General features: G+C 39.8%; 1 protein-coding gene across 1 annotated transcript in view; it reads left to right on the plus strand.

Annotated features, from left to right (window-relative positions):
* The window catches only part of mlphb (melanophilin b), a gene marked incomplete at its 3' end in the record, with an annotated part of 35,735 nt that overhangs the window by 17,451 nt on the left and 3,515 nt on the right, over window positions 1-14,769 (plus strand). The window contains exons 5-12 of the mRNA XM_080038409.1: window positions 2,617-2,669; window positions 4,468-4,560; window positions 5,269-5,410; window positions 6,135-6,394; window positions 10,022-10,105; window positions 12,606-12,917; window positions 14,445-14,594; window positions 14,693-14,761. Coding sequence (XP_079894535.1) covers window positions 2,617-2,669; window positions 4,468-4,560; window positions 5,269-5,410; window positions 6,135-6,394; window positions 10,022-10,105; window positions 12,606-12,917; window positions 14,445-14,594; window positions 14,693-14,761 — 1,163 coding nt within the window. The remainder of the gene's footprint in view (window positions 1-2,616; window positions 2,670-4,467; window positions 4,561-5,268; window positions 5,411-6,134; window positions 6,395-10,021; window positions 10,106-12,605; window positions 12,918-14,444; window positions 14,595-14,692; window positions 14,762-14,769) is intronic.

Raw genomic sequence — 14,769 nt, forward strand, 5'->3', positions numbered from 1 at the left:
CTAATCAAGACCTTTAAATGATATATAAAAGTAAGTTTAGCCAAATATGTCACTTACGCCCCTTTTGCTTCAAGCCCTGGTTCAGGGCAGTGGCGGACTCGGGGGGGGGGGGGGGGGGGCAGAGGGGCGACCGCCCCCTCTCGTGGCTCAATGGTTGAAAAAGCGCGCTAAAGTGCCATCAAGAGTGGCGAAAACAAGAGGAAATCCCTTAGTGGCTGCCCTTTTCACGTGCAAAACATGATTGGGTGCCCGTCTAGGGTGCCCCTTCATACAATCAATTATGATGATGTGCCCTCTAGAACAAGAAAATTCGATGACGTGCCTGAATGAGTATAGTCCCCTTCTGCCCGTCTGGTGCTCTTCTAGTGCCCCCTATAGTACCCTGATAGTCCCCTTCTGCCCGCCTGGTCCTTCTAGTGCCCTTCTAGTACCCTGATAGTGCCCTTCTGCCCAGCTGGTCCTTCTAGTGCCCTTCTGCCCGTCTGGTGCCCTTCTAGTTCCCTTCTGCCCGTCTGGTGCCCCCATAGTTGAAAAAGTGTTGCTATAGTGCCCTCTATGGTGGTGAAAATGAGAGAAAGTGGCTTATTGGGTGCCCTTTACACATGAACAAAAATGAATGAGTGCCCTAGGTTGCCCCTCCATAAAATAGGCCTAAATGATGATGATGTGCCCTCTGGAGTAAGAGTATGGAAAACCGAAAAAACATGTTGTGGTTAGTTAATGAGGTGCAGACGTTCCTCTCTTTGGTAGCCGACGAACGGGGAATGGGAAAGAGGCGTCGCTTTAATGTGGCGTCGCTATGACAAACAGCTAGCCTACATCGAGTGGTAGTTAAATCTCCACTGGATAACGAAGCAAAAAGCTGATTAAGAGTATGTCAGTACCCATAGTGGAAAAGAGCAATTAGATGCCAAGTTAGAAAACTTAATATTTTCAGTTTGTATAATCCGTTTAAAATGTATATACATTTTTTGAGCGTTCAAGATCATTCAAGTGTAGGTCATTTCATGCAAGAGAGACGATAATAGTCAGCTATCACCTCAACATGAAGGAAAACTTCCTTCAATTTTCTGAGTCCGCCACTGGTTCAGGGCTGTCATTGCCGTAACTAGAACCAAGCTCCGAGCATGGCTTAAAACAGTTACAAAGATGTGTAATTACTATTTTAATCCGGTTTTATTATTATTTATTAACAAATTACAAATTGTATGGAGGCAATTTGACCCATGATCTGATGTTGTGGCAAATCTTGGCTACAGTCCTGGTCAGGCATTTTTAGTTACTTACTGCTGAATGCTGGTCATGTTATACTGTTTGTGCACTCATTTCAGTATGTGTGGTCAGGCAATGCAATCAACTATACCTCATAGGGCCCAACACCTCCATGGGACCCCCAAAGGTCCCACATAGAACATGTAATTGTCGGTTTGTTTTAATTTGATTAAATGCATATATGTTTGTGAATATGCATAAAAAAACTCAAAAGTAAATTATATTTTTTTTTTACCTGTTTTGTTGTTATGGTTCCCAATATTCCGAAATAAATTTTTGTTTCACCAAATGACCATGAACAGGGATCCATTTGAGACCACATATTTCCCCCCCTGGACTCCTTAGAAGCTTAATCCATCCATGTGTGTGGTCTCCTGTTCCAAGTCACAGCAACGTTTTACAATTACAGTACAGAGCAGCCACGTTTCCCTACAAGAACATTTTGGCAGTAAATTCATGATGGTAAATGTAAACATAATTATATAGATTATTCTTCTGTAAACAAATTTCATTAGACTATTAAAATCTTGGTTTTAGACCTTGCTGTTTTGAATGTCTCATACAGTGGCCACAGCAGTTTTGGAACCGACCAAAAGGTTCTGGTTAAGTTGGCACAGTCACTGCTTGGCAGCCTTTCATTCACATTAGCATATGAGGGGAGAAGGGAGGAAGCTTGGGCAGTTCAAGTCAGGAAAATACATCAAGATTTAGGGCAAGATTAGTACCATTTTTATGATTGTATTATCACTTATCTTGAGGTATCAGTTTGTTAGGCTTTTCAGTGTGTTTTGTGTGTATCTTAACACTACCTTCTGCAAACTATTGATTGATTTCTTTGAGTTATGTGGCAAAAGTCTATAAACTCCCTTCATGTAGGAAATGATAAAGAAGTAGTGCAGTAACTATTGTTGTGGACTGTAATGTCGATGAGCCTTACATGTAAAGTTGTTGTTCTGCATAAGCTATCACTTATCACTTTATCCACTGATCTGGGGAAGAGAGGCTGAAAACACACAATGATCCCTCCTTTGCATCCTTGTACTGTACTAGCTCTGCTAGATTGAACAAGAAATGGCATTTTCTGCTAGATGTAAATGGTAGCTTTAAAAACAGAAATCACTGGGTTAAGATTATTTTAGCTGGTTTACAAGAGGTGAAATTCTTTACGGATGGTTACCCTAGTTTACGTAATATAACTGGTTTGTTTACATGAGAAAATTAAAAAATGTGTGTGCACTGAATCACTTTCAAGAAATCATATGCATTATTGCAAAGTATGATTTATTGGGTCATTCTAAAAAAGCTTTAGGTTAACACTAACATGTCTGCCTTCTATATCAACAGATGGATATGAGGAGCACAGTATTGATGGAACAGATTCACAACACTACAAAGAGGTACGGCAACTCATTTTGGGCATTTTCGCTTTAGGTTTAGGCTCTAGCGCGTGTTATCTTTTTTTTAATCTTTGTTTGCTTGTTGAAAGCAAATAAATAGGCGTCTTAGAGCTACTGTGTTGGTACTGAAGTCATACTCAATGTGTGGCCAGCAGATATTGATATGCTTTATGAAACAAGAAGCAGATATCAATTTGTACTCAGACAGAAGAACCCCAGAAGTGTTTCTGGGGATTTTCAATGCTGATTGATGTTGAAGCCTCGACATGTAGAAATCCAAGAACAATACCTGCTCCACTTCAGTTCTGTTGATCAGATTTGATTTGGTAAGGCGAATCAAACTTCATCAAAACAGCCTTCATTCAATTTCAAATCTAAAGAGACTCTTAGAAAAGCGTTTGCAAAGAGTCTGCCCTGGTCAGCACTGATCTTTGTCATGCTGATGGCTCCTTCCTGTGTTGACAAGCAGAGGTGTTTTCTGTGTGATCTTGGCCAGCCCTCATGAACCACTGGAATACTTTGAGAGCTTGTCATGACTAAGGTTAGGCACAGTTGAACCAGCACTGGCAGCAGTGTATTGTGGGTAAATACCAAGCTGACATAGATAATCGCACATAAAAGAGTCCGAGCAGAGTTGAAGTAGTCTCTGGCTCAAGTCCTTTGATGGTAAAAAAAAGGGGGGGGGCACCCAATCCACTGGAATTTATCATAAAACCAACAACTACTGTTGTTTACACACAGTCTCTGTGTAATGTCGGCGCTAAGCTTTGTTTACCATCAATCAGGGCAGTGGCTGCTGAGTGGAAAAAAATGTTAAGGAAAAAGCTCTGCTGCTCGGTCTTTGGGTGTCTTTGTTTCCAATGTGACTGTCGATAATGCTTTTATTTATATCCAATAGAATGTGACCTTTGATATAAAAAGACACTGCAGGACGGCCAAGTGCTGCTTCCTACAACCCTTGTTTAATTTGCACTTAGACAGAGTGCCCTCTGCTGTCCAAAAAAAGGACTGCCTTTATGACACACCTCATTGATCCTTGCCATCACATAATTTCTTCGACATAGAACTAGTTAAGTTATGTAACTGCAGGAGAGTTTTTTTGCAGGGATTCAGTGGCTTGCTCACAGATTAGGTAGTAGGGTTGAACCTGGGTCTTGAAAGAGGTCCCTAGCCGATGCTGTTTTAGCCCAAGTTTGTCATTACTTACCACGGTTCTGAAAACTATTCTAACCATCTGGATGAAACAAATAGACAGTGTGCTGCAAAGTCAAAAGGATATTTAACTTGTTTCAGATGATCTTTTAGGACTCCAGAAAAGCAGCAGTTGTTATAAATTGTCCCTGTGGGTATTTTTATAGATTGAGAGGTAATGTTTATCATGGTAATCCATCACATAAACAAACTGGGGCTATCCTCTACAAAAGAAAAAAAAAGTAGTATTCTTTAAATTATTGTTCTGCTTTACCAATTTGATCTGAATGTTTTGATTGTTCCCGTCTCTGTGTCAGCTTGTTGTATATGTGCATTGTGTTTGTGTGTGTATTGTATTTTTACTCGACATCATTGTAAATGAGGGTCACCCCTCAATTGATCTTTCGAGGATAAATTAATTAATTAATTAAATACATGTACAGCATGTCCTCTCCTATCATACGTTGGGGACAACAGTGTGTCATCGTGAGATGTATGTAACAATGGTGAGGTTTCTTTGGGTCTACACTTTTACCTTTTCATTTCAATATTCTGTCTTTGCTCTCTCGTCTGTGTTGGTGATGGTGTTTCTCTTTCCGCTCCAAAGATGAAAAAGGGCAAAAGACGGCTGACTGTCGATCCCATCGATTTCGATATGGGCTCTGAATTCTCCATCAAATCAAGAGGACTGTCCAATCAGGTAAAAGGGCTGGACGAACCCCGAACCAGCCATTCCTCAAACCAAACCAAGCTAAACTAATCTGCATCCTGACATACAAGTGGCCCTCTGTTTCCTCTTCAGCATGTTTCTGTCTTCGTTTTTTTTCCAAACATTCTCTGGTTTGGCAAACACAATTGTACATCAGTGTTGAGTGCTTCAAGTCATCGTTCATTCTGGTATCAGACCACGATTCACTCATTGCTTACGCCCAAAGTGTGGAGGGGTTTGTGCACAGATGCGAGCGATCTTGTCAGCTCATTCACAGAATGCCATGACAAGACCACATTTGACAAAACGTCCACTGTCTGATGGGTATGAAATCAAGTCACAATGGCTGCATCATTTCGGGATCACATGGGGAAATATCTTCTCCAATCTCCAGAATTTGAATCCGAAAAAATTAATCTTGTGAAAATTGAAAGTCGACGACCAGCCAAACGCCAACACAAAAAAAGTAATGGCAGTACAATAAATTTAAGAAATCTGTCTGAAATTCTCAATATTTTCAAATGTTGTTATTATTTCTTCCCCTCACTTTAATAAATAACAGCTTTGTGGCAGCCTGGAGCCTTTATCCACATTCTTTTTCTGAAGCCATATTCCTAGCTGACCCCAAAAACAGCATAACTTGTTCTAAGCATTTTCTCACATTAACATTCATTCAGCACCCTCTGTCCTCCCTCTTAGGCCCCAGTCTCCCAAGACATGGTGGACATGAATGTAGGTGTGAGGGAGTCCATGCTTGCTGAGGCTGACATGGCCTCTGTTTTCCACCAGATCTTGGAGGAGAAGCACAATGTTCTGGACCTGGGAATGGCTCCACAGCAAGGTAAGGAAAGCATTACCTAAACATGAACTAAACATTATGATTAGTTAGTGCTTAACGAAGCATTACTAAACTAAGCATAGTTGATTCCTAACCAAACATTAATTAACCAAACTAATAACAAAACATTAACAGTTAGTTAATGCTTAATAAGAATGAACTAACCATTGATTGCATTAGCTAAGCATTAAATAATAGTTAATCAATGTACCCTTATTTTAAAGTGTTACCGAGAAAACCTGTCTCAGGTCACCTTAATGGTTTCAACAAACACGTCAAACACATGTGCACACGTACACAAAGAAGGCCTTCAGGTAGAGCGAGTCACATGTGAGAGCTAAAATGGCTCATCAACAAATTCACATTTCTCCCCCTGCTTTTTTCCACTTATCCTATTTGGACTGTGTGTATTTATACACTGACATCATTTGTTTTTGTTGTCAACACTTAACTCGCTAGAATATGTCATTGCTTGGACGGGTTTCTTTTGCCACGTCTGACAATAGCTACCGACAGTTTAAAGAGGGAACAAAAAATGGAACAAACTAAAAACTCACACATGGCTACATTGTATAGCTTATCCAGCATAGCATCGATTGAATACCTAACACTTGAAATCATATCATCACCTCCATCATATTGCAAGCTAATGTGTTTGAGTTTTGTTGAAACACCAGTAGTAATGCTCATTATCATTCACTTGATTTAACCTCATATTTTGTACTAGATGAACTTGCATACCCAGACAACCGAACTATCCCATCGCGCTCCACCTCGCGGCTAAGCTACTCGTCATGTGGCAGTGGTGGAGCGTGGGGCCCTCGCAGAGGAGGAGGAGGCAGCAGCAGCATCTATGTGCCCGGCCCGGATGACTCAGAAGAGGAGGGGGAGGACCAGTGCCGGACTTACCCTCTCTACCAGTCTCATCTAGGGCCCTTCAGCCACACCTCCCGGGAGAGCCTACACTCCCCCAACCCTCCACCACAGGTCCCTATTATGATTTATATTGATGTATAATAACCAATCTTATAAAACGCTTCTTACACCTTACATGGATTTAAGCAGATGCTGTGGAACACTCGTAAAACCAGTTTTAATATTTACAAGGTTTCGTTATTATCTCTGTGTTGAGAAAAAGTATTTGGGTTATATTCAATTTCTATGGGGGTGTCCCGATTAATCATGAAAGTATCGGTACTAATGGTACTAAATCTTGTTTTGGTTATCAAGACTAGCAATAGGGTTGATGCCAAATATTGCATGCATCACATATTGGTTTGGAACATGATCTTCCAACACGGCACGTGAACACTCTTCTTAGCCCATGTACAGCAATAGCCTCCTGAGTTCAGATACCAGTACACTTTCTATGAAAAGGAATCGGGTCGAATATTCCGCGAAAATCCAATGGATGTCAGGTTTCTCTGTGTTCCCGAGCTGCATTGCTGCATAAGAACAGGAGAATAATAAGGTCAACCGGTTGAACTAACGTACTGTTTTGAATCATAATGTTAGTCAAGCTAAATTAACTAAATGGGGCAACAAAACATACCTCATTCATGATTATAACCGCTCAATCACACCGTCTCGTCGATCATTGTTTTTGCCGGTGCTCGCTCGCTCTGACATAATGAGAGCAAGCATCGGCTCAGCTCACTTTACTGCCACTATTAGCTGCTTTTAATATTAAAAACGACTTGCCTGAATAAGAATTGTGACATTCATAGTTCTACTATGGTCCACCTCATGATACGAACAATTCCCATTGCCACATATCTGTCTCATATTAGTCAACTTTATTGACGTTGATACAAACCATATGGCGTTTAATGATGGATTATAAAATTGGAGATTCTTTTTCTCTTGGCGCAGTTTAACTCTCTAAAACGCGCATCAACACGGGAGATACTAAAACCAAGTCTCAAGCTCCTTTAACAGTGCAACATAAAAAAGAAAAGATAAAGGAAATGTATAAAGAGGAACACATGAGTGTACAGAGAAATCTGAGACTTAAATAAACCAAAAATTAAATGTAGAGATGAGTATAATATACTGTATGCATTATAAATTATAGCAGTTGTAAACATTTTAGACAGATGTCTGTACTGTGTGTGCAGCGAGAACAAATCCTGTGTTTAATACACAGCCTAGACTCCGTAAACAGGCAGGTTGTTAGCTATGGTGGGCCCCTTTACTATCCTTTGTTCACATACCAGTTGACAGAGCCTAGGCTTTGTGTTAACACCAGATTGTCTTTTCAGCACTCACAAAGTACCAGGTAGCGGATCGTGAGGAGGTGTTCACTGATTTTGACAAAAAAACGATTTTGACAACAATTATTCTCCTTTTTAAGTCGTAGAATTTCCAATGTTCCTCTTTATTCATTCTTTTTTCTCTTTGCATTGTTATAGGGAGCATGGGACTTAATAATTTCATTGTCAAAGACAAGATCCTGTAATTGTTGTGAATATGACAAATAAACCATCTTGAATCTTGAAATATTGAAACAAACAAATCATTCTTCACTTTGACTTGTTCGAAGCAAAAGAACTGACGTATTTGTCTAACTTGACAAAGCAGTTTATTTGAATCTTTTTCAAGTGCTTGTGCTTCACCAGATAATATATTAGGGGTAAACATATTCAACTAATAACATTTAGCCACATGGTATAGCTCACGTAGCATTGAAGGAATTTGTTTCATTAATATGAGCAATAAATTATTAGAAAAACCATTATCACTTGCCCTGTTTGTGTTGTAATTTGGCACAAAACTGCAGTAAATGTTATGGTCTGTATAATAATTAATTGTGCCTTGGAATCACTTTTGATATCCCAGATCTTTCTAGTATAGCCCATGTTGGAACTGTGAGAGATGCACAAAGGTTGATGAGGTTGACGTGTTGAGTGATGTAGGGGAGACAGCTGCTAGATATCAGAGACAGGGTCACAAGCAAGCATTACGTCAGTGTGTATTTATTTGGTAACACGCACCTCAGTGTCTGGAGCGGCTCACAACGTTGTGTTGGTGGAGAGCGGATAGAAAACAGACTTTGTTTACCATTAGCTTGGCTGACTTTCCACCACTGGCAGAAATGGAAAAAGTTTACGTCCTTACGTGCCCTCCTGTTTGAACTCCATGTGCCCTTTTTTAGTTGATTCATGCACACTGTGAAAGTTTAAATTGTCACCCTTTTCACCTGCAGCGTCTCGCATTTTTGAGGTACAACTCAGACTACCCGAATCCAGAGATGTTCTCTGCAGTTATCAAAGATAAGGAATATTAAAAAAACTAAGCAAGTGATTGAACTTTGTGCTTGAAAGCGGCCGTGACATTAGCTGGACTGGTGTTATCAGTTGCCACCTGGCCCTGTGCTGATTCCCACCTTCAGTATCTTGTGTCATGGCAAGTTTGTCTCATAGCTGGTCTACACACTGTGAGACACAGGATACTGTAGACAACACACAGCCCCCAAACATGTGCCTGTCAGACATCAAAAACAGCCGTGACAGCCGATTGGCTGTGAGGTTGCATACAGCTCCAGAAGCCACTTCCTTCATCCTGTATATGGGTGAGGCTTCCTGTCATTTGATTCAGATTTGGAAAACATTCAAGTGACGTACGCACTTTGACGGTGTTTCTTTGAAGAGGACTTCAAGATGAGTCAACAAGCACAGACTCTCTTACAAGCCATGGGCAACTATGGGAAATATGGTGTCTATCAGAGTTACAGTATGTTTTTTATTTTGAATAAAAAGCCAATGAAGGCAGATAAATAATTAACGCAGATGATTCCATTAAATTCCATACAAAGGCTCATCTAATGGTTTGATGAAAATAATTGTGATCATGTAATATGGCAGTAACAGTCACCAGATTACATCCAAACTGAATGAAATGAGGTAATAGGTAATAAATAGGTGGTTAAGCTTGGGGAAATGGGTCATGGTTTAGGTCTGGGATTCCTTTTGAATAAGTAGGTTAGAGATACAAACTAGTCTGTATCACATGAAAGACATGTCTGATGACTGTCTGCTTGACTTCCGGATTGAACATGTAAGCTTGTGTGCACCCAATGACTCAATGAGAGAAAAAGGTCTTATTGCATCTGAACCAATTATCCAATTGATTGATTGGTTCTTTTTCTGTTGTTGTGGCTTAATCCAATCTTCTTTTTAGAGAGGATCCTCTCAGTTATTGTGAAATCAGATTTTGGGGGATGAGATGAGAGTCTGATGAGACCATGTGAAAGTGCAGCACGCACTTTATCAAGATGGTAGCAAATTGGAGGCCTTCTATATATATTCCAAAGCCATAATTCTTGAGCAATTTTCCATTTGAATAGTTCATTGTGGGTGGAATTGATATCTTATGACATGTTAGTCAGAGGATGATTTTAATAATAGTATGAATTACTATTGACTATTAACTGTAGATAATGCCTCAAATAAACCCTTAACTATATATGTCTGGTGACTTTATTTATTTTTTGTTAATGTATTTTCCTTTTATATTATTCAATATTTCTTTTGTTGCTTATTCTATCTATCTGCAACTATTTCTTTTTTGTATGACTTTATAATCTGAATGTTGCCTTTGCGACTCTTCCAACAGATCACTGACCTGAACAGACGCATGTCGGCCATTGAGAACCTCCTGAACCACTTGGAGCAGAAGGTTTCCTCAACATATGACCAGGTACATAAACATATGACATATGACTCCCTCACCAAATACCCATCATCATCTACATCCTCATTATTGTTATCAAATCATCACCGAACCTCAGCTGTTGCAGAAGGAGGAGGCTTTGGGAATTACCCCGAGGAAGAGAATGACAAACCAATTGGTTGGCAAGTGCATGTTTACATGTGCCATAGCCATAGCAACATCAGAGACCGTGATGAGTCCTTTGTTTTTCAGCTGGTCCGATTACATATGACACAGAGTAGAACACTAACACACTATTATTAACCAAGGTTAGCAACTGTTATTCAGCTAAATTAAACTACAGTACATGTGTAAATATGAATCTTGCACTTTACTGGCCACCGAAAGCCATGTACCCAAGCAACAAAAGATGTCACAAAGATACGCCAGCAGTCACACTTTTTGGCTGGTGTTACTTTAAGTCACTAGGATTGAAGAGAATATCTATACTCAAATTTGGCCTAATCTTAATCTTCTGAATCACTTGAATGACGAGAGGGTTTGGCTGAAGCTGTTAGAAAATGTAGATATGTACTAGAGCTACACAGTTATATGTGGACACCATATGGTTTGTGATGGTCTGCTTGGTACTTTGTATTTATATCTACAGGTGTTCTGCTGCAAGCCAGTTGGATTTGATGAAGAGTGTGTAGCATTTATTATAAGTAGTATAGTTGTTACAAAGAAACAATCATTATTGGTTGTAGTCACTTCAAGAGCATTGTTGTCTTAATAATACAATCTAGTAATAATACGATGGACCCCTTAGAACTTCACTAATCAACGTGTTTATGTGAACGATGGATCAAATGACAACTGTACAAGTGAAAAGGGTTACTCCTTTTACGGCCTGCACTTTTACTGTTTGGTTCAGTATCACGCCTGCCATCAACCTCAATTCCAGACACAACTGTTCAATGAAAAAGGCTCTGAGAAAAAAACACTTTATGCTAACTTTCCATTAACAAGCAAAGGAAGAAGGTATTTTTCAGGAATCGTGACATATTTCTAATACTGCTTCATGTGTAAATAAAGGGACTACAACTTGCGACCATGTTTGCCATATCAACATGATAGAGTACAAAGTCAGTTTTGTGTTAGGCTGCACCCAAGTGGCCAAAACAAAACCATAAATCAACGCAGTAGCAACTTTCCAAATGAAGCCTGATAGTGGTTAAAAGTGTAAACGTGTGAATGCATGTGACCTTTTTCCGATCCCTGCGTCTGGTAAAGATAAACTAATTTAACTTTGATTTCTTTTTTTTAGAAAGGTTTCCTTCCTAATCATGCGGTACTTTATTCTAAGCTTTTTGATCAAGAGTTTGGATGACGAAGAGGGTCAAACAGTTTCGTATATTAATCCTCCTCTCATCAGAAGTGTGGTCTCATCATGTGGCTTTGGTGTCTGTTCTTAATTGGAACATGAGCTCTCAAACCCACACCGATATTTCAGAGAGTGAGCCAACCTACAAATCAGCAGACCGTAAACAAACACAGAACCCCTGCTCCCCATGGCTATTCGGCTTCAAATGAGAGAAATAATTGATAGACTGCTGCTTTTCCTCTTTCTTGTAGCTAACCACAGCTTAAATCCATTTGCATACAGCACATGTTCCGCTGGTTTTGACTAGGCCGAGACAGCACACAATAGTGTCTGTGTGAATCAGAATGCCCCTTGGATAAGCGTTATAACTCCACTGCATGTTTACCAATTCCAAAATTGGAGCAAATGGACTTCTGTTTCACACAGAGGTAAACAAAAGCAAAGCCCTTAATCAAATCAAATACATTTAATTTGTTTAGCCCAAATATGACAAATAGCAATTTGCCTCGGGGGAGCTTTACAATCTGTACAGCATACACTCCTGTCCTTTGACTCCTATTTGGATAAGGGACAATTTTTCCATTTTGAATGTAATAACAACCAGTTTTGGCCGGTTACATTATTGTCAGGGTTTTCAAAAAACAAAAGCTTTGTGCTAAAAATGTAATAACTGGAGCAGATAATAATAAAGTAATAACATACTTGAATCACTTTATTTATTTAAGTTGTATTTATTGGCTATAAATTATCACACTTCCATGACACTTACCCTTATTATTGCAACAAACTAATAGGGCAAAAAGGTATTAGGATATTGGTCAGTTACTAAATTATCGTTTTTTATTACATTAGAAACTGAAAAATGATTACATCATCGGTTGTTATTGGTGGCTACAGATCTTACAAGAACTATTTTATTCCCCTGGCAATACGCACTTTAAACAATGTTCAATAGACACTAGATTTTAATGCAGCTTTACTTCATTTACTTCATCTATCATTTCAGTGATTCTAAGTCAGTCTTGTGTTATTTTCATTTTGTTTGCGCCACTGACTGAAAGCCATTTATTGTCACTGTGATAGACACAAATGTTATGAATTGAATGGAATATGCACAGATAATTTTCACTCAGCCATATATTTCTCTGCCCTGTTCCTATATAGACCAGCCATGCTCCCCTGACTCCAAACAGCACCTCTCCTCTGCCTCAGTGGGAGGAGGTGGACTTAGAGGAGCAGCAACTGAGACAGAAGCTCCACGAGATGACGGACAACATCAGCGACCACAGCCTGACGTCTGATGAGGACGATGGAGCCAGCAGCAGCGGCAGGACACACTCCTCCCAGGAGACCCCATCATGGAGGGGCTCGGAGGGGGAGGCCAAGCCCTTCAGACTGCCTACCAGACCCACCTCCAGAACATCCATCTCTGTGTCCAGGCTCCAGGAAGAGCAGCAGCAAACTGACCCTATGAAGGTAGTGATGTCTGTGGCAGAATTAAATGTGCAAAACATTGGCAGAGGGAGATATAATGCCATATGCACACACTAGTGCTTGTACAAGGATTTTCAACTCACTTTAAGGCAAGACACTGCAAGTGAAAAAGGTACAATTTTAAACCTAAATAGGCTATCATCATTAAACTTTGCCAGTTGATTCAAAAAATAACATCTAGATCTTGGTAAAAGCCAGAGTTAAAATCTTTAGTTCATTTTTACAATATGTAAGTTCCTGAAGTTTTCAGAACAGATTTTGTATACAGCTTTTATTTTATTTTATTTTATGAATAAAAAAAACAGGTCTTAAAAATGCATTTTCAGCATGTTCACAATCATAAATCATAAATCCTGCTGAAATAACCTTCAGAACTGCTACAAATGATTATTGAACGTTTGGTTGATGTAAGTGCTATAGAAGTTGAGATTGAGATGTTTGGTTCAGAGTAATGAAAAAAGAAAATTGCCGTTAAAGATGGTTGAATAGGAGAAATATACAGACCCCTAAGAGACTACATTAGGTCAAATAAACACTTAATGTGCATTTGAACATTTTATTTATTCTTGTATGAAAGAAGACAAAATAGCCATAAATGTACAGATTGACCAAGGCTTGGAAAAACGAGGTTTTTGCCTTCCATGTCTCGCCTTGATGCCTGTATAAGCTCATCTGAAACATAGAACTTGTGCTGCACATCTGGAGGGTTGCACATTATGCACTTACAACATGAAAGTCCATACCATGTCTGCTGGAATCCAGGCCTAGCACATACTGCAGTCATAAATCAAGTCACTCAGCCCCAGCGTTTATTTTTCCTTTTTGCAGCCATAATTTTTCCAAGTTCTCTAAAAACTCTGAATTGACGGGAATAATTTCTGCTAGTTGCTGTGCTGAGTTGCCTACACTGTTTTCATTGGCTTTCATTTCCCCTTTAAAGAAACAGAGCCACAGTGCTCGGGTTGAGTAATGATACTATGTTTTTGTTCTACATTAACTATAAGCCTGCTCAAACGGCATGCACGCTCATAAAGATGTTAAGTATCACATAACACTGGCTTGTACATTCAGGTATGCACACATCTCTGAAGAGGTCCTAATGACCAAACTTTTGAAGCTGGTATTTTTATTGGTCAGCATGACTGGCTTGTTTCCATTATGCCTGAAGGGGGCAAAGGTCAACTATCATGGACCTCTGAACTCCCAGCAACCCTTGTATTTTTGTTCTGCTTATCATCTCACCCAATAGATTTTCCAATTCATTGACTGCATAAGCTATGAATGACAACCTGCCTCTTCACAATATGCTGTGTGGGTGGAAGAGTCACTCCTTGCTGTTAATATACTGTGATAAATGCTAGGAGTTTGTTCCATTGTTTTGATCTGGAAAATTCATCCTCTCCAGAATGGCTGACCCCACCTTTCAGGGCATTCGCCAAAGACAATTCAGAACTAATACATTGTCAGAAACAAATGTGAAAAATATATGTTTATAATTTATTTTGGCAGACAAACCATTTATCAGAGAGTCCGGAGTGGAAGTTGCAACCCCAAGAGGACAGATCAACGGCAGGCTTCAAAGGCTCAACAGCTATACTGTATGAGCTGGAGGACAAGGTGGCTCAAGCAGTTTCCAACGTACAGAGTGCCCAGAGTGAGGTGAGGAGGACAAACCAGCGGTAGAACTCAAGACCCAAACATTAAAAGTGTGCAGAGTCACATCCTCTCTTCTCATATCCCCCTTTTAATCTTTTAAGGTGTCCTACATAGAGAACAGGATCGCTGCCCTGAACGCTGCCGGCATGCCTGTGGATAAGAGAAGAAGGGTAAAGTT

Source organism: Ammodytes marinus, assembly GCF_949987685.1.
Source record: "Ammodytes marinus genome assembly, chromosome: 12".
NCBI lineage: Eukaryota > Metazoa > Chordata > Actinopteri > Uranoscopiformes > Ammodytidae > Ammodytes > Ammodytes marinus.